Source organism: Terrapene carolina, unplaced genomic scaffold (genome assembly GCF_002925995.2).
Source record: "Terrapene carolina triunguis isolate 2854851 unplaced genomic scaffold, T_m_triunguis-2.0 Scaffold23, whole genome shotgun sequence".
Lineage (NCBI taxonomy): Eukaryota > Metazoa > Chordata > Testudines > Emydidae > Terrapene > Terrapene triunguis.
The window spans coordinates 3,034,762-3,055,483 of NW_020664374.1; the positions used below are offsets into that span (position 1 = coordinate 3,034,762).

At 45.4% G+C, this 20,722-nt stretch overlaps 1 protein-coding gene across 1 annotated transcript in view; it reads right to left on the minus strand.

Annotated features, from left to right (window-relative positions):
- Positions 1–2,791: 2,791 nt before the first annotated feature.
- Positions 2,792–20,722, minus strand: part of LOC113406135 (sodium/hydrogen exchanger 7) — a 115,229-nt gene continuing 97,298 nt past the window's right edge. The window contains exons 14-17 of the mRNA XM_026649006.2: positions 18,881–18,944; positions 15,486–15,568; positions 12,607–12,712; positions 2,792–3,141 (exon numbers count right to left, since the gene is read on the minus strand). Of these exons, the coding sequence (XP_026504791.1) occupies positions 2,893–3,141; positions 12,607–12,712; positions 15,486–15,568; positions 18,881–18,944 (502 nt within the window). The 3' untranslated portion in view covers positions 2,792–2,892. The remainder of the gene's footprint in view (positions 3,142–12,606; positions 12,713–15,485; positions 15,569–18,880; positions 18,945–20,722) is intronic.

Sequence of the window (20,722 nt, forward strand, 5' to 3'; positions counted from 1 at the left end):
GGGGGGGGGGGGGTTGCTCTGTGACTTTGTGGCGGGGGAGGGCAGTTACAGATCTTATGCAGCGGTCCTTATCCTGGCTCACAGATCCACGCAGCAGGGGATCTGTAACCCTACCCCCCCTGCCAGAAAGTCACATAGCCGACACATACACACAGTCCCCCCCAGGAGTGCTGGCAGGCTCCATTGAAATAACCAGTCCACCAGTGCGGAGCCTGTCATTCCGGGAGTTTAGAAGTATCATTTGCATCAGAACACTAAACCCGCCCCCCGCCACAGTCTGCGTCCCCGGTTTAAAATATTCCCGCGAAAACAGCAATACAGACAACGGTGTTCATTAAAAAATCGAAATGATTTTATTTTTTGGGAAGGGGAAGGGGGTGAAGGTTGTATGTAACTGGAGAGGATAGTCAAAATGGACTGGGTAAAGAAACGGGGGCAGGTTCAGCTTTTCTGTCCACAAACTGAAAAGTCACTGGTTGCCCTGCTCACTCAGGAACCTAGCTTTCAAAGCCTCCCGGATGCACAGGGCGTCCCGCTGGGATCTTCTAATGGCCCGGCTGTCTGGCTGGACGTAATCAGCAGCCAGGCTATTTGCCTCTAGCTCCCACCCCGCCATAAAGGTCTCCCCCTTGCTCTCACACAGGTTGTGGAGCACACAGCAAGCTGCAATAACGATGGGGATATTGGTTTCACTGAGATCACAGCGAGTGAGTAAGCTTCTCCATCTCCCTTTGAGACGGCCAAAAGCACACTCCACCACCATTCTGCACTTGCTCAGACGGTAGTTGAACAGTTCTTTTTCTGTGTCCAGGGCGCCAGTATAGGGCTTCATGAGCCAGGGCATTAGCGGGTAGGCTGGGTCCCCGAGGATGACTGTAGGCATCTCCACATCCCCAAGAGTTATTTTGTGGTCTGGGAAGTAAATACCTTCCTGCAGCCGTCTAAACAGACCAGAGTTCCTGAACACGCGAGCGTCATGAACCTTGCCCGGCCATCCGACGTAGATGTTTGTAAACCGTCCCCGATGGTCCACCAGTGCTTGCAGCACCATTGAAAAGTAGCCCTTTCTATTGATGTACTGGCTGGCCTGGTGGTCCGGTCCCAGGATAGGGATGTGAGTCCCATCTATAGCCCCACCGCAGTTTGGGAATCCCATCGCGGCAAAGCCATCTATGATGACCTGCGCGTTTCCCAGGGTCACTACCTTTGGGAGCAGTACCTTGACGATTGCCTTGGCTACTTGCATGACAACAACCCCCACGGTAGATTTGCCCACACCAAAGTGGTTCGCGACTGACCGGTAGCTGTCCGGCGTTGCAAGCTTCCAGAGGGCTATGGCCACTCGCTTCTGGACAGTGAGGGCTGCTCGCATGCGGGTGTCCTTGCGCTTCAGGGCAGGGGACAGCAACTCACAAAGTTCGAGGAAAGTCCCCTTCCGCATGCGAAAGTTTCGCAGCCACTGGGATTCATCCCAGACCTGAAGCACTATACGGTCCCACCAGTCCGTGCTTGTTTCCCGGGCCCAGAATCGCCGTTCAACAAAATCCACATGCCCCATTGCCAACGTCATGTCCTGGGCGCTGGGGCTCGTGGTTTCTGACAGCTCTGTGCCACTCTCCGACTTCAGGCTCTCACGGCGGTGCCGTAGCCTCCTCGCCCGATTTCTCTGCATCTGCCTCAGGGAAAGGTGTATGATAAGCTGCGAGGTGTTGAGAACGGCCACAAGTGCAGCGATGGTCGCAGCGTGATCCATGATCGCAGTGCTGTGGCGTCCGCGCTGTCACTGACCAGAAAAGTGCGCGAACTGATTTCCCGCCGGCGCTTTCATGGAGGGAGGGAGGGCGTTAGTGACGGACGGATGACGACAAATTTTTTTTACCCAGAAGGCATTGGCGGCTCGACCCAGAATTCCGATGGGCAGCGGGGACTGCGGGAACTGTGGGATAGCTGCCCACAGTGCACCGCTTCCAATATCGACGCTCGCCCCGTTAGTGTGGACTCACAAAGTCGAATTACTGTCCTTAGTGTGTCCTTAGTGTGGACACACACGTTCGACTTTGCAATATCGATTCCACATATTCGATTTAAGTAAAATCGAATTACCCTCGTAGTGTAGACATACCCTAAGAAGTTTTCTCTTGTGATGTGCTAGAAGATATGCGAACAGTAATACTCAAGTTGTCCAAAGCTAAGGGACTAAACAACATTCACTGCCTCCCTATTTAAATACTGAATTATTCTAAACTGTACCTACTATATGTTGCCAGTGAGGAAGTTGTGCTGTTTTCCCTTTTTCCTGAAGTAATTCAGTGCAGTTTGTCATAGTAACAAATCCCAGAAAAGTGTTGCATTCATGCACCTGTACTCCTAGTACATACTGTTCCCTTTTATACATAGTTTCAAGTTTTCTAGAGAGCAATTTAACACTGGACCGCCTGAAAATCAGACATGCACCCATACCTTTAAGTCTCAGAATAACTAGACTTTTGTTTGGTTTCCCCTCCCTCATTCCCAAACCAAGCTAGAACTCCACCCAGCCTGAATTAGCTTGGTTCTGCTGGGTAACATTTTCACATACCTCTTCTCAGAAAGGTGCTGCAACTGAATGAGAGAGAATTGCAGCATGCTAATTCTACTTAGATTCAGTATGCAATTTTATGAGAAGAGACTGACCAATTTTCCCATTTCTCTAGTTTAGACATTTAAAAACCCACTGTCAGCATCTTGAGTAAAAAAAAAAAAAAAAGTCAAGGTTGGTGTCTTCAGACTAGTAAAACCACTTATAAACAGGTTAGTTCAATTCAGTAAGCATTCCCACCTCAAGTGACACTGGGGCCTGCAGTCTTCCTTGATCCATCCACAGCTATAGCTGTATTTTTACTGAGGCAGTAGTCATGCATTGTCTTCCAAAGGAAATACTAGTCGGGTGCCCCTGCTTGTAACTTCATTATCTCCCATTCCCAGATCATGTTCCAATGCCTCCTCTGAACTACTTTTTGTTTTCCTGCCATCAAGGCTAGTGGTAGCAGTGCGGGAGCCAGAAGAGCCATTAGCAGTTATTGTCGTATCACCATATGTCAGAGTGAGGTCACCATCATTCAGAATAAAATCTGAATCCTCCTCTCTAAGCTGCTCCTGATTCTGAAAAAGAGAGCATCCAGTAACACTTGGTTAATATTCTCTTTTCATTGTTGTAAAATAGCTGAACAAAGGGGTCTACACTTACCAGTCAATACATAAGAGTTAACAGTCAAAATATACTAGAAAAACCTGAACTACTAAATTCTTGAAGTCTAGCCTACGTAAGTAAAAGCTAAAACTTTAAACCAAGTGGTTAAACATCACCTTACTGTTCCCTGTAAAGTTACTGCTATAAATGTAGGTGGTTTTTTTTTTAAGTTTAAAACCCTGAGTCATGGAGCAACTATGGTTGGTTCTTAGCACTGAAGAGTCACTGCAAAATAGTATCATGGAAGAAAGATAGTACAAGAGTCTAAAAATCTAGGCTAATTTTTTGCAGGCCAATATGCTAAATTATAAAGTGGGGGTAAAAAGTCTAAAGAAAAACAGCAAGCCAAGATTATCAAGGAGAACAATAAATAACAAAGCACTTACAAATATTAAGCTTCACAACACGCATATGATAGGTAAGTACTACTATCCCCATTTTACAGATACAAATGCAAACATGTGAAGTGACTTGTTCAACATTACACAGGAATCAGTCATTACCACAAAAGATGGAGATACTTACTCCAGGCACTGTTGAGAATGGGGGGGGGGGGGGGAGCGTGTGGCGGGGTGTGTGTCAAAAGAGGGATGTGCAAACTGATGAAGATTAACAAGTCACCAGCACCAGATGCTGTACATCCAAGAGTTCTTAAAGAAATTTAAGAATGAGGTGACTCAGTACCAAAAATATGAACATATTAAAACTAGCTCCCAGACTGGAAAGCAGGGCATGTGTGTGTGAGTGTGAGTGAGTGAGTGAAAAGAGCACTGAGGGCAATCCTGAGAACGAAGCCAGTATAGCCTACTTGAGCACAAGGTAAATTAATTTAACCGATACAAAAAAACCCAACAGATCATGATAGCAGCGCATATAAACTTCCATAAATCCTTTAAGAAATTGATTCACAAGAGGCTATGAATACACTCAGTCATCATTGGGTGAGATGCAATGAACTGCTAGGGAAAACAGAAAGTAGGAATAATGGCTAATTTCCAACACAGCAAAACGGGGCAAGGGACCACAAAGTTCTGTGTTAAAACCAGTGTTCAATATGATATTGGAAAAAAGAGTGAACAGTACAGCTGGTCAGAAAACAGCACCCCCCCCCCCCATGGAAATTTTTGTTAAAACCAAATTTTTCCCCCCTGAAATTTCTGTAGAAAATTGACATGTTGGTGAAATATTTCAGCTGAAAAACAAATATTTTGATTTAAATGGTGCTGTGGTGTCTTATGGCACTTGTAATTTAGATGTCTTATACTCCTTTATGGGCTCTCTGACAGACTACATTTTCCATGATGCACTATGGCCGGGGATTCCTATGATACACCTCTGCAGATCACTAAGAAGAGAGAAAGTAGTGCATTCAAACTGGAACCACAGTGCCTCATGGAAGTTGTAGTTCAAGTGTCTTATGCTCGCATTCTCCACTGTAGGCTAGGCTGACTATTAGACTATATCTCCCATCAGGCATCACTTTCTCCACTTCTGGTGATGGGAGGTGGTATGTCATAGAAGTCATGGTCTGTAGTGCATCATGTGTAAGGATATGATTTCATCACAGAGGTCCCTGATTCCATGACTAACAGACCTCGGACTTGTTTTGGTTCAGCTGCATGGCAGGGCTCAAGCTGTCAGCCTCCCCTGACCCCGGACAGGCCCCGGGCTTCTGTGAATTTTTGTTTATTGCCCGTGACCTGTCAGTGACTTTTACTAAAAATAATTGAGACAAAATCTTAACCTTAATCATGTGAGGTGTAGTTCAGCAAGAGAGCCCTGAATGGAGAGGAGAACGGGAGCACAGGACTGTTGCATTGTGGCTCCATTTTTAATGGAAATACCCAAATTTTCCACAGGAAGATACTACACAGAAAATTTCATCTAGCTTAAAATTTTCCACTGAAAAAACAGATTAGATGGAGAATGGTCTACTAGCCCAGGTGAATGGTGAGATAGCAAAACTTCAGATGATACAAAATATAGCAGTGGTTCCCAAACTGGGGTTCAAAAAAATGTTATGGGGGTTCTCAGAAAAAAATTCCCTAATGGCGGACAGAGCTCTCCCTAGGGATCCTGGGCAGCATGGGGCCAGCAGCCCGGAGCCCCTAGACTTCCAAGAGCTAAGCAGATCAAAGCAAGCAGATCTACCACACTGAGGAGATTTAACCTTCAAGACTCCTTATACGAAATAGAAAGGGAGGTGGATATGTTTTGCTGTTTTTAAAATTAAATAGGCTGCTAGTGTTATTTTTAAATTATTATGAAGAACAAGTTTAAGCTTTGTTGTAATGTACATTGTTTGCCTGGACTGCTCAAGACCTGAATGCTTGTGTAGGAGGAACTCTTTGAGTTGGCTTCTTAAATACCTTCATGCTGGTTTCACATCTGACACTCCTTGATGAAACATAGGAGGCAGAGATGCCAGTACGGGGGGAGACGAGGGTCATGTGCCACCCCCACGTCGGCGCACCGTCCCACAGGGCCCTCTTTTTTTCCAGCAGCCCCTGTGGGCCCCCCCACTTTTCTACTGGCACCTCTGATAGGAGCCTTGTATTATAACAGGCTTAATCAAAAGTGATTAAGCTACAAAAGTGAGATCTTGGAAGAGTGTTGTCGTTTTCATAATGTAATAAAAATACTGTAATGATAAATAATAATAAATAGTGTGTAATTAGAATGTCATAAAAACAAATTTTATATTTCCAAGATCCCTGCTTTTATAATTTATGCTGAGGTAAGGGAGAAAATCCTTGGAAATATTCATTTTTACGAGGGGGTTCACAAGACTTGACATTTTAGTGAAAGGGGTTCGCGGGTTGCTAAAGTTTGGGAACCACTGAAATATAGGTTAGTCAGGACTGGAGAAGGATGTGATTAATTAATTATTTAGGCAAGGTAAGCAAGACACTCCTGTTTACCATGTTGTATAATTAAGGCTGCAAGATTGTCACGGATTCCGTGACTTTCCATGACTTCTGCAGCGGCCAATACAGCTGGCTATGGGGCGAGTCAGGCAGCCCCTGCGCCAAGTGCACCGGCCACTGCTGGGGCAGTCTTGGGCCACCATACCCCCCCATTCCTCCCGCAGCAGCAGAATTTGGGTGTGGGAGGGGACAAGGAGTTGGGGCATGAGATGGGGTGAGGCGGGCTCTGGATGGCACTTACCTGGGGCCTCTCCAGAAGCAGCAACATCCCCCTTGCTCAGCTGCTAGGTGGAGGCGTGGCCAGGCCGCTCTGGGCGCTGCCTCCACCCAGAGTGTTGGCTTCACAGCTCCCATTGGTCGGGAACCATGACCAATGGGAGCTGCGGGGATGGGGCCTGCAGGCGGAGGCAGCACGCAGAGCTCCCTGGCCGTGCCTCCGCCTAGGACCTGAGTTAGGGGGATGTTGCAGCTTCTGGGGAGCCCGCCTCACCCCACCCTGTGTCCCAACCCCCTGCCCTCTCCCACACATAAACTCTGCTGCTGGGGGGGGCAGGAGGTGCAGAGCGTGGTAGGGAGCTTGCTGGCCCCGCCAACACCCCGCCCCCCCAGCACCAGTGGGGGTCCCAGGCCGTCTGCCGCCCCCTCCCCAGCACCCAGGCTGCCCTCCCCCAGCACCCGTGTGGCCCCCAGGCAGCCCCCCCAAGTTTTACTCACTAGTATTTTTAGTAAAAGTCATGGACAGGTCATAGGCCGTGAATTTTTGTTTACTGCCCGTGACCTGTCCATGATTTTTACTAAAAATACCCGTGACTAAAACGTAGCCTTATGTATACTACAAGAGGGTAAAATCAACGATGCTGCAAGACAGAAGATTTAAGACTAAAGTATCAGAGTCTAATATAGAAGACCTTGATGTTCGTATGAATAAGAACATCCAATTAGACTGAATAGAGAAAAATAGATTTTCAGAAGGTATATAAATGCTTATATTGACCAATAAATGAGGATTGTGACAAAAACAATAAATCATTTCACAAATTATCTACTATAAAGCTTCTTGCATCTTCCCCTGAAGTATCCGGTGTTGGCCTCTTCTGGAGACTGACTAGGTGGACCATGTGGTCTGATCCTGCTTTGCAGCCCCTGCTTTGCTCTTGGCTACCATCCTATGATTTTGCCATAAGACCATACTTATGAACTTATAAATGCGATCAATTTTAGGGCAAACAAATGAGTTTTCGCCACATATTTAAGAAGCATGGCCTTCTATAACCCAAGAGACTATTGTATTTATCCCAACTCTTTGATTAGCATTTGCAACCAACAGGCTATTTAATGTTTTTTTCTGAACAATCCAGGCTTCTATGAAAGTTGCTTCACAGATGATGAAACTTGTTTTCACAGAACATGTACTCTAACAATTATGTTTAATATGTAAATCTGTGATTACATATTCCCAAGCAGAAAGGATGTGTGAATTAACCTACTGTGCTTCAGAAGGATCCCAGGCAACATGAGGAATTCTTTTGAGAAAGACGGGAAATGTATCCAAGTGGATCCCTGGGGACTTGAAATTCTTCCAAGAATAACTCTAAATTGGCCTCTACAATCTCCTATCATTCTGTGAAAGGAGCAGTTTGAATTCACTCAAGAAATATATATTTTACTTCACTGTTAACTCATTCAATTTGTCAGTTACCCTCCCCCCCCCAATTCTGCCCTGATCTATACACTGCAATGCATTCACTTCAATGAATTTCACAGGCGGTAAGTCACAGTAAAACTTGGCTCTTAAGACTATCACACTCCTGGGAAAGGGTGCTGGGGTTACTAGTGGTTAAAAGATTAGAACCTATTTAAGATCACTAATTACACAGGCAATCTCCTCTGCTATCTATTAGAAAAGAACTGGGAGTGCAAAAGATGTGTACATGGCACGGTTTATATGGTTTTTGTACCAATAGCTGCGGTTTAATTGTAACTACTATCACCACTTTTTACCACCACAGACAGTATGTGTAATTTAAATGACCACTTCTGATGCAAAGTTTTCAACTGTAACAAACAATATCAAGTAGCATGAGCACAAAAATCTGTGCTACCTTAAATTTGGTGGGGAATGCACTCTGTCTTCAATATTTCTATTAAATAATCAAGCAAAATTCTATACACCATCATGGAACAAATGCATGCAAGTCTGGTATAAAAACAAGTCAATAAAAACCATGGGGTGGGGGGAGAAACTGAGAATTTCTGCACAATTTTATTCCTGTTTGTCGAAATTTCAAGGAAAAAAGACTTTCCAAATTTTGAAATGTGAAAACTTTTGACCAGCTGTAGTAAAAACCTATTGCCAGGTTTTCACTACCCTGAAAAGTAATTTAGCTCCCTCTGCTGGTTTTACGCCAGCAATGTTCTGTCCCTAATACATCCTGACATCAAAAGTCTGAGTGCCCAATCAAGCAAGCTGTTAACAGAAAACCTTTGATAAAATGTAGCTTCATTAGGACGAGCAGACAATAGCACACAGCTGTGTGTTTTCAAACAGAAGAAAAAAAGATTTGGTAGGATAAGCCAGTTTAAAGTAACAGCAAACATTATAAGCTTTTATAGAGATATCTGTAAAGACTTAAAAGGCAAACACCAGGGTTATTGTATGGGTTATTTATTTATTTTTAAAATAATGAGCTTCAGTATGGGAGGTATAACAAAGTTATTTTAAAATTACAATTTGTTCCATTACTCCCATTTGTGCTAGTAAACCAGCATTTGAGGAAGTAAGGATTAAAGATTCTGGGTGGGGTTTCCAGAAGCAATCAGTGTTGGCTTACCTCTCCTTCACTGGAGTCAATGGGAGAACTTCAGTGGGAGCAGAAGTAAGCCAATGCTGACTGCTTTTGAAAAATATCCCGCTCTACATACCAAGGTTTGCTGCCTCAGCACCTCACATTCAAACTACTTGAATTCAAGTGGTAAGGAGGACAGTAAATATCAAAGTTGGAAGCCATTATTTGCATTCCACGTACAAATGGGGTTGCTTGACTGTCAGTAAGGTATTCGATCCCTTTTCATCTAATTAAAACGCATCCAGTGCACAATGGGAAGCATCCACAATGTGAAAATAGCAAGATAATTTTAAAACCAGCTGTGGAAAGGGGAGGCTGCTTAAGTTCCCTCTAAGCTGCACCTACCAAGGGCCATGCAGGCGGGGAGAGGTGCCTCTCCCCCGGCCCCAGCCTCGGAGCTGCTGCGGCTGGGGGAGAGGCCCCTCCCCCCTGGCCCCGGGCTGCTGAGGCAAGGGAGGGCGGGGGGGGGGGGGGGGAGTCCTCTCCCCACTGCACCCCAAACCCCTCATCCCCAGCCCACCCCCCAGCCTGAGCCCTCACTCCCCCACCCCCCTCTGCCCCAGCCCTGAGCCCCCTCCCACACTCCAAACCCCTTGGGCCCACCCCTGCCACACATTGCCTCCATATTGGTGCGCATAACAAAATTCATTCCACACATGGATGTAAAAAAATGAGAGGGAACATTGGCATGGTCTGCCCATTACTTCAGAGAAGGAGCATGACAAAAAGGTTGAAGGGTAAAAGCAATGTGCTCATGCACGGTCTTCTCACCACAACCTGCAGATCATGATCTCCTCAGGCAAAGGCCTACAGGAGGATCTCAGAACTGGACCTCATTTTAGTAAGTAGCTTTACTTCTTCCCTTTGGAACTAAGTTTTTGGCTGTGTTAGTAATGCATTTTTAGATAAGTCATTAATTTTATTCTTTAATCCTCTCAACTATACTATTTAAATGTACTAAACTGAGGGCACCAGCACAAAAGCATATGCATTACGGGCTGATCTCTTTATTCCACAACAGACAGGACTGTGTTTTAACTGAATCCCCTGCACCTGGTAGGGAAGGGAGAAAAAGATCCTCTGGTTTGAAGTGTATGACAAGCTGGAGAGCTTACACGGCTGTCGCAGAACCATAGTCACCTACTAGGGTGACCAGACATCCTGTCCCGATATTTGCTTATTTGTCCCGCGTCCCGACCTACCTTCAGTCGGGACGCGAATTGTCCCGATATTTTGCCTCCGCTCACAGGCGGAGCGGAGCCCGGAGGGGGCTCGCGCCCCCCCTGCCCCGATTCCGCCCTCCCCTTCCTCCATTGGATCCCTCCCCAAATCCCCGCCCTGGCCCCGCCTCTTCCCCAAGCACGCCGCATTCCTCCTCCTCCCCCGTCCCTCCCAGGCTTGCACTGATCAGCTGTATGGTGGCGCAAGCGCTGGAGGGAGGGGGGAGGTGGAGACGGAGCGGAGGCAAGCTAGTGGGGGGGCAGGGCGTGGAGCTCCGGCGGCCATTTTTTTTTTTTTTTTTTGCTCGCTCCGCCCGCCTCCCCATCCCCACCCCGTGTCCCGATATTTCACCTGTGTGATCTGGTCACCCTGTCACCTACTGAAAGTTGTAGCATAAGGATAAGCATAGAACAACTCTGGGGTTCAGAGCTCTGGCAGAGACGCCAGTGTATAAAGCTTAAGGTTATTAGTTTTTTTCTAAATCTAAATTTAGGAACACGCCAAGGCTACATCTATACCTCCTACCACTGTACAAGAGTGAAAAGCACTGCAGTGAAAAAGCACACCGCGTCCACACGGCTGTGTGTAGCAATACATGTCAGTGAAAGGCTCTAGCAGAGGGGAGGCAATGGGGAAAGGCTGAACCTTTCACTGCTGTGAGAGCCTTTTCCTGTTGCTAGTCTTTTTCCACTCTGGGGAAAGGCTCCAGCATCAGGGGGGTGGCAGAGCCTTTCCCCACTGCTGTCTGGGGAAGGGCTCTGGCAACTGGGAAAGGCTCTAGCAGTGGGGAGGCAGTGGGACACTACGCTGCTAAGAACAGCAGTATAGACGAGGAAGCACAGGTCGGGCGCATAAAGAGCTGTGTAAAGAATGTATTACAGTACATACCCACGCCTTTCAGGAGTGTCTTTACTCCCCTAAGCTGTGTCTCATGGTCTACTCTGCTATTTATATCCGTGTGAGAGGGGCTACGTGGGTACATTCACTACATGCCACCACAGAAGCAAGCAGTGTAGACATAGCTCAAGAGAAAAAGGGACCGAAAGAGTGAGAGTTTCACAGTATTGCTTTTTACAGTACAAGAGTTACATAGCTGAGCAATTTGGCTTACAGATTAAAAGTTGCATCCTCATGAGAGTTTTTGATATACAAACAGTAAATCATCAGCTGATTAGGGCAATGCCCCAAGAGGAAAACCAAAAAAATGGACTGATTCAAATGTACTACTAGCTAACTTACCATTTGAATTGGAAGTTTAAATTATGTAAAAGAATAAGAGTAGAAAATAAAGCCAGACTACAGAGCTAAATGAAATCCAAGACCTGCACACTCAGCTAGTTAAATCCTTAGTTAACGGATAAAAGGTGAAGCTGAACTATAATAAGCTTTGAGATCATAAAAGGGCTGCTGACAGTATGCTAATTGGTTTGATGGAAGCCTTCCAGCCTAAAATCTATTTTAAGATTCCTAATGGCATGCCTATGATGGGAACAATGCCACTTTTAATGCCTACTGACAGAGAGCAATTAGTGTCATGGGAATTCACAAACTTTTTTCGGTCTAAAGTTTGACTTTGAAATGAAAAATGAGTTTTTAACGTGTGCAGAGACGGTGGAAGAAAGTTTTTCAAAACTTCTGGTGGAGGGTTATAAATCTTTACTAGAAACAGGAGAGTTCTTAACAGTCTGCGTCAAGAGTACGTAGCACAACACCCACATTTAAACACCAGAGAACCTGCAAGTTTGAATTCGGTCACATTTAATATTAAGGTTCCATTTATAAAGCGTTAACAGATGTTCTAAGTAAATTCAACTTGAGGAGTACGAGTTAGATTGTTGCAAGAGCATCAGTAGAAGGGGCTGGTTATTTTAAAAGTTATGAAAGCAGCATACTGTCCTGTTGGTCTATCAATCTATAAAAACTATTAACAATTAATGAATTATTTATAAACAGAACCTTAATAAAGTGTTTTACCAAGTTCTGCAGATTGCCTGCTGAAGGTGGATCCTTTGGCTCTCCTAAGAGACGCTAAAATGCAACCCCAAAAATAATGAACAGAAATCTTGGTCTTGTCTTAATCATTTTGTATTTAAAACCAGAAGGGATACTTTTAAGGGACTGAACAGTAGATAGATTGTTGACAGGGCTTCATGGCCTCCTAATATCATGAAACGTAAATACTATTTGTGTATGACTTGAAAACATCATAGGCTAGATTCTCAGCTGGTGTAAGTCAGTGAAGTCATTGGAGTGACTGATTTATACCAGCAAACGATATTGCCCTATGGATTGGGTCTCAAACCTTTTGCTACCATAACTTAGCAAAGGAAACTTTTTAGTGGAAGGTAGAAAAACAAAGTTAATATTTTGCCGTCATACTTACATCATAAACCTGTGGAGTAGTCAAACAGCGGGCCAGCAGACCACAGCAACTTGGAAGGGTTGTAGTTAGCGGAGGGCCACTATGGGTGAGAATGGGCTTTAAATAACTTTTAAAAACAATTAAGGAAATCAGATGTGTGCTTGAAAACCACTGTAAAAACAAGATGTTGTAATATAAATAATCCAGTCACTGATGCATAGCCAGTTCAAGTACTCTGTGTAAACTGATTACACTAACAGAAAAAATCAGGTTTTTAGGTTTTTTTGCTTAAAAAAAATTAACACACACCAAAGTGGAAAAAGACTTTTCCCTTTAGTGAGTTTCCCCATGATCCTGTTGGAATCTTTTCCCCTCCCACATACTTCCAGCAGAGGACTGGACTACTCTGTCCCAATCATTCATGAAACAATAGCTGGATCCATATCTGGGCACCATCTGGAACGGACAGAGGAGAAAAGTGTGCACATCTGGAAAAGCTTTAGTTTTCTGTGTTGGCAGGCTAGGCAGAGGGGCTCAGGAAGGACAGACATGTTCTCCCACAATCCGCAATGAAACAATTTCTAGAGCGGCTCGGTTTAGTATGGCACTAAGAACTAAGCAATAAAGGCAGCGCTGGTGCTCATCGCTGACCGAGAACAAGCGAGGGCAGGAAGCACAAAACTTGAACCTTGCCATCTTCAGCATAATGCAGTACCCAGGCGTGGGAGCTGGGGGAGAAAATTGGAAGGCCAGTAAAATGGCATCCCAAATTCCTTAAATCCTAAAAACTACTACAAAACCACTAACTATATACAAGAATAAAAACAGTCTTTTATCTGTGTTTTAGAAAACACATCACAAGGGACGAGAGAACAACAGAGGCTCTGACTCAGACCATGCAGTGGTGAGAAGGAACTGAGGGCGCGGTTGGTCTTCCCCGCCCTTTATCGCCTGGGACAAAACCATGAGATGGAGCCAGGCTGCATGCATGGACCAACAGACACTAGTTCTTTTTAAGTAGACTAGGGGTCTACTTAAATCACAGAGAAATCTCACGATTTTCACGGGTTGGTCATGGAATAAATAGCAAATTTTGTGGAGGTGTTACCCAACCATGAAATTTGCTATTTATGCTGTAACCAACCCATGCAAAAGGTGTGATTTCTCCACAGCATTTCTCAAACTAGACGCCCAGACCCAAAAGCGGGTCACAAGCCTATTAGGGGGTCATGGTATTGCCACCCTCACTTCTGCGCTGGCTGTACCTGAAGTTGGGGTGGTGGGAGAGTGGTGGCTGCTGCCCAGCATGTTATTGGCACCCTTACTTCTCTATAGCTGCTGGTGGGCAGAGCTGGGCTCCTGGCCAGCAGCTGCCACTCTCCCTTCAGAGCTGGGTGGTGGGGGACCAGGGAAGACCATATTTCATGGTCCATGACACGATTTCCACAGCCGCAAATTTGGAGGACGCCCTATGTGTAACCCCTCAGTGGAATACAATAGGGACCATCACTCAAAGAAGAAGAATCTCCTTTTTACTTGTGAAACAATTGAACAAATTTCATTTGTTGAGAGAGCTATCCTGCAACTACTTTAAACTTGGGATTCAGAGGTGACAGGCTTCTCAATGAGCCCAGTGTATTAACCAACTCCAACAAGCAGATAACATTTGTACTGAACTGTACCCACCAGAAACCTATTGCGCCCTACCCAGTCATCGGTGCTGAAGGGCACATTTTAACCGTGCTCTTTGTGAAACTAAAAAAAGCCAATAGCAATAAGAAATTCTATTTCTGGATTCCAATGTTTCATCAGCACAAAGCCTGCAAAGATCTTTCCCCAGCCCACTAGTCGCTATTGAGAAAACAAGTACATTAGAAGCCAATCTCTTACATTCAAAATTCAACTGTAATAGAGCGAACAAAGCTGCTTTAAATTAATGCTTTTCCCTCTCCTGCACCTGCTGGGGACTGTGCTTGTGCCAGGGTTGGACAAGAGGAAATAAACACTGCCAGCCAACCCTAGTTTACAAAGGCACATCCTTGAGGAGGGGGAGGGGTAGTTTAGTCAGCTCTGCTTCCTTCTTCAAAGGCAGTTAATCACTACCACATACTCTGAATTATTTCCCAGCTCTCTTCACAGTGAGTCTCACAAAAGAATGCTAAGTAGCAGTACTATCACAGCAGTTTGGCCTAAAAATTGACCTACTGATACTTTGACAGAGGCTCCAACCACTTGAAAAGTTGTCTCTTAAGGATTACAAACATTTACAAGTATTTCAACAAATCAGTGTATGTGCTCCCTTAGGTTATGTCTACACATCAATGCAAGCCTGGGCTCAAGCCTAACCTATCTTGCGTCCACACACCAATTGTGCTAACATTTGTAGCCAGGGACTTTTTTGGAGGGTGGATGAGTCAGACTGAACTTCTGAGTCCTAGACATCTCATATCATCTACAGGGTATCCCATAAGGGCTCCATCCTAATGAAGCAGTATGGCTATTCAAAGCAAAGTAACTGAGCTGGAGAACAGAGGTTCAGGAAGAACTAGACTGCTAGTTCTCTGGGCATTAGCAAAAATGAGAATTGTTTTGCAAAATGGATCACTGACTAGAACATTTGATCTGTTTCCCGATCATTGCTTTTGATGCAGAATTCCTTTTCTCAGTAAAGCTCTTCTCTCCCCACACAAGGGTGAAATACCACATGCCATAATGAAGGAAATTAACTGCAAGTTCAAGTTTCTGCCCTGTGCCCCAAATCTATAATGCCCTCTGCTGAATGACCTTTATAAAACCCCATCTTCAAATCCATAAATCCAGAGAGTAATAAATGGCAAAGAAATTGAACATTACATTAGCTTCCATATCTTGAAGCTAAGCAATGCTTGTTAAAAGGATACTTGTGATCAAAGCTATACCATAACCTGAAGAGCCAAGCACTTTCCTGCTTTGTCCGGTTTCCTCTTTCAGAATCTGGACCATCCTGAGAATGAAAGGACAAAATGCACTCTGTTATTTCTGGAAATACAAACATACACTTCCACCCAAAAATTCCACTGAAATTATAGACATAAATGTAACCCCCCTGAAATGAGTAACTCCACACTTACATGGGATTTTACGGGGGCGGGGGAATAATTTAAAAAAGAGTTAGGAAGACTGGTGTGCTGAGAAAATGCCCCACCCTACTCAGATCAGTGAAGGGCCATTCCGCTTGGTTCAGTGCAGAAGATGTATGCTGCATGTCATGGGTCCCTCTGCACTGGAGTGAAATTCATCCTTAATTACTTGAATGATAAAAAACATTCCTTGTCCTAAGACTAGTTAAATCACTGATGACTGACTGTGTACCTTGGGGAAAAGTCACTTTACCTCTTGTGACTCAGCTGATGCAGTAGTAGCATTGGGTAAAAATCTAAAGCTGAAAACCGGATGTTGCATCAGAGAGCTAAGCCTTCCTGGATAAATACTCTTAAACATTAGACCCTATGGTTTGAAAGTTTTTACTGAATAAAATGGACTGGAACATTTCCAGATTTGTTCCTATTCATCTCAACTTTGGCTTCCTTTACTCTGGGTTTATTTGATATCTTTGCCTTAAGCTTTTTGTTTCATGGTCAGAACAAGAGGCTTTAGCACACCTGATGAATTTCAGAGATAAAATTATGCTTTGTCAATCAGCATTAGAAGAAATAGGCTCATCAGTGAATCCATGTAAGCTTGATACATTATATTTGGGTGAGGTTGTGAAGGATTTAGTAAGTGCCAGATCAGACTAAGTCTCAGAAGCATTAAAACATTAAACAGGGGCGGTGCCTGGGGGAGTTAGGGGGCTTGCTTTCCACCCCAAAACTTGCTTTAGCTCCCCTCCACATAGCCACCCCTCCCAGCGCAAAGGTCAAACCTTACACAGATACTTCTCCTCTGCCTTCAGAACTGGGTGCCTGGCCAGCAGCCACTGCTCTCCAGCCACCCAGCTCTGGAGGCAGCGCCGCTGCCAGCAGCAGCGGAGAAGTAAGCCCAGGAGGGGGGCAGGGATCCAGGGCGCACCACCAAGGGCAGATGGAGGGTCCAGAGCTCCCCAGAGCAGCCTGGACTGACCCGCTCCGGACTGGGCTACTGGGCCCCACCCCTCTGCAGTCGCTGCCCCCCCGAGGGCTCTCCCGGCCCAAGAGCCAGGTCCCCCCAGCCTGGGTGGCTTTTACAGGCTGAGAGCAGTCAAAGGGCGAAAAGGAGCTGAGGCACATACACAGCCCGAGGGCTCTGAGCAGCAGCAGGAGATGGGGAAGCGTTACGGCCACCCGCACCATGGCACTAGCCAGCGCAACCCCACTGCCTGGCTCCAGCTTCTGGCCTCCAACGTGGCCATGGGGCGGGCCTCAGGGGAGGAGGCAGGGCTGGCACTTAACTGAGGAGCAGGAGATGGGGCCTTGTGGCGGGGGGCACAGCCCCCCCAATTTTCTGTCTAATCCACATCAACCCTTGCACTAAGAAGAGTTCCTGGCATTAAATATAAGCCTTTTAATGTAATAGCAGCAGCACAAGTGATCAACCAGATGGTGTTCAGCTGCATTTGTTTTTACTTTTGTAACCGCTTTTTCTTTTGGCTAGAAGCTGCCAAAGCTAGGTCAGAGAAACCAATGAAGTGAGAACACCCATGAAACAAATCTTCAAATCACTGGAGAAATAATGCTGAAGCCATTCTACCACCTCCATGTGCTTCCAACCTAGAAAAGGGGTAGCATCACCACAGAAAGCCAGACTTCTCAACAAACAGCTCTCTGGTCCCTCCCAAATGATAAATCTATTCTGCTGTAATTGCAACCTGCTTCTGATCTTGGGCCTGTAAAATAGGGGGAGAAATCCCACGGAAACTATAACTAATGGCTTTTGTTAAGGATACAATACACACAAGTAAGCAGAAACAGTTCAGACAAATGCTTTACATTTCAGTGGGACAGAATATAGAACAAATGACTAGCTTCTAATTTCTTCACAAACATTGCCAATGTGAATATTATACCTTGTTTTTTCTAATTTTTTCTGCTGCAAGCAGTTCCTCAGATACGGCTCAGTCTAGTCTGAACTGGCTGAGAACATTACATCATTGCACTGCCATCTAACCTTGGGTCTTACCCTGCTTCCACTGTCTTCCTTGGGACTGGGTAGGGCATACAGAGATTAGGAAAGGCAGAAAGAGAGACTTCTGTCGCTGGACTGGGCCTATTCTAAGATCTTCCAGACACAAAAGGCCAAATTCATACTTTGTGTTACCTTATCCCCACAGTCTTAGAAATTACATACAACATGCTGTTGACTTCAGTGAAGTTATACCAGGGATGGATTTGACCCAATATCTACAAGGAGCTCAATTCAGATGTGTAGCTCAGTTCCTGTGATAAAGAAAACTGAACAAGTTCTTTTTAATCGTCATTTGCTTACAAGAGGAACAGCAAGCTAACAGCAAGGAGATATAGCTAACAGAAACTTCACTCCAAATGCAGTCAGTGATATGTGTGTGTTCTGTTGGTGTTCTGTACCCTGAATTTCATGGAACTGAGAAACTAGAGCCCTGTGAATCTTCTGGGTAGAAATCTATTAGTGTTTTATGTTGTGCGCTTTGTTTCCCCCTTGGTCTTGCAGTGGTGATCGGCAATACAGGGGTGAGGTCAAACTGTGCTGGTGCCCTCTGTAAAATAGTGAGGGTGCGCATTAACAGTGGTGAGCACAAGGGAACTTTTAATTTGTGCTGGCAGGGTCTACCTGTGCTGTTAGCATGCAACACATTGGTGCACCTTCGAAATCATTGCCCTCTAGTGCACACTGATGTAGATGAGACCAAAGATTAAATTTGATAATCTGACTGCAGCTACTTTACACAGTTAAAAGTGCAGTATTTGGTAGCAGTCACTGAACAGAAGCCAAGAGGACTTTTCTCTATCCATTGCTCCTAAAAAGAACTGGTTATGGTTTAGAACATTTAAATAATCCCTACTGAAAAAAATAAAAAAGCAAGCCATTAGACAGCATGCAAAAAACTCAGATCTGGGGAATTTTCTGGTGCTCTTACAAAAGATCCAAATTTGAATTACAAAATTTAGAAGCACATATCAAGATGGTGTATTCTGTGACCTGAAAATGTTCCCATCGGCCACCACAGGTATCAATCAGCAAATAAAATGCATCTGTCACTAGAGAAAATATTCACCAATGTCACATACCCTTCACGTTCTTTTGGATTATCTCATTTTATATTAGCTCACCAGCCTAGTAAGGAAGTTATCTGATTACTTACTCCTTGTAAGACTTGAAAGCTGTCATTGCTGGGTGGGGGATCCTGATCTGGGTCAACTCCAACCCTATAGAAACATTAGGAAAACAAACAACACAAAAGCAAACCGTTATCAGATGGTCATAAACACCATAAGCAGACGAGAATGCATTTTTAAAAGCGGCTTAAGTGGTTAGTTCAACAGCATTCCACATACTTATTATAGAAGTCATTTTAGGAAGAGTCTTTCTTTATTCCATCATAGTTACATAGACCCATTACAAAGAAGTTCCTCTTTCAATCAACCAGAATCCTTCTCCAGGCAGCAGATTTTCATTTATAACTCACTACACTCTTCCTTGGCTGGCTGCCATCCCTGCTGGGTCTTTTAGAACCATATCACTTTGTACACGGACTAGCAGAGTTGTGGCTAGCCTCTTGTTCTGCAGGGAACGTGCCTCCTGTATGGCAGACTGTGTACACAAGAGTACTGTGATGCTAGACAGGCCTCAAAATGGCATAAGCATATACGATCACTTACACTTTTAAAATATACTTCCTAAAAAGGGATCAGCAAAAGAGTTTCGAAAGCTAGGTCTTCACTGTCCCCCCGTTTGGATTACAGTAGTGTGAACAGCAGAGTGCCCCAAAGTGCTATACTGTAACTCCCCCTTGAGGATGCTGCGGGCGTGAACTAAAAGGTTCCTAGTTCACATGAATGTAATCCTGTTTGAAGAGGACTATGTTAGCCTGAACTGGGAACCTATTAGGCTATGTCTACACTACAGAATTAGGTCGGATTTATAGAAGCCGGTTTTATAGAAACCGGTTGTATGCAGCCGATTGTGTGTGTCCCCACCTAAAATGCTCTAAGTGCATGAAGTCGGCGGACCGCGTCCACAGTACCGAGGCTAGCGTCGACTTCCGGCGCATTGCACTATGGTACCTATCCCACAGTTCCCGGAGCCTCCGGCGCCCATTGGAATTATGGGTTGAGATCGCAATGCCCGGATGATGCAAAGCAGTGCCGCGAGGGGTTCTGGGTACATTGCGTCAGGCCCCTCCCCCGCCGTCACAGCAACGGCAGACAATAGATTCGCGCCTTTTTACCTGGGTTACCTGTGCAGACAACATACCACGCCAAGCATTGAGCCCGCTCAGCTCAGCTCACCGTCACCATATCTCTTCCGGGTGCCGGCAAACGTGGGACTGCATTGCTAAACAGCAGCAGCAGCTTACTGCCTTTTGGCGGTAGACGGTGCAGCATGACTGGTAGCCTTCATTGGCGATCTGGGTGCAGGCAGCCGTGGGGCTGGCAGCCGTAGGGCTGCATTGCACCAGCCCCTTGCCTTTTGGTAGAAGATGGTATATTACGACTGGTAACCGTCGTCATCGTACTGCAGTGGCTGTCGATCATGGGCACCCGGGCAGACAATGATGGTTATCAGTCGTAGTATGCTATTTTCTGCCAAGTGCCCAATATTGTCTGCTAAGCACCCAGAAGAGGCCGAGGGCTATCTGGGTGCTGGCAGACATGGGGCTGGCAGCCGTGGGGCTGCATTGCACCAGCCCCCTTGCCTTGATGATGATGGTTATCAGACGTAGTAGGCGCAGGATGGGGCAACATTGCTACACAGCAGCAACCCCTTGCCTTTTGGGCAGTAGATAGTATATTACGACTGGTATCCATCGTTGTCATACTGGGTATCAGATCGTGCAATAGACCTGAAGGCTAACTGCCAAGCGCCCAGTATTTGCTGCCAAGCACCCAGAAAATGCCAAGGGCTATCAGTCATGCTGCACCGTCGTCTTAAGATGTAAAAAATAGATTTATTCTGTATTCATTTGCTTCCCCCCCTTCCTCCT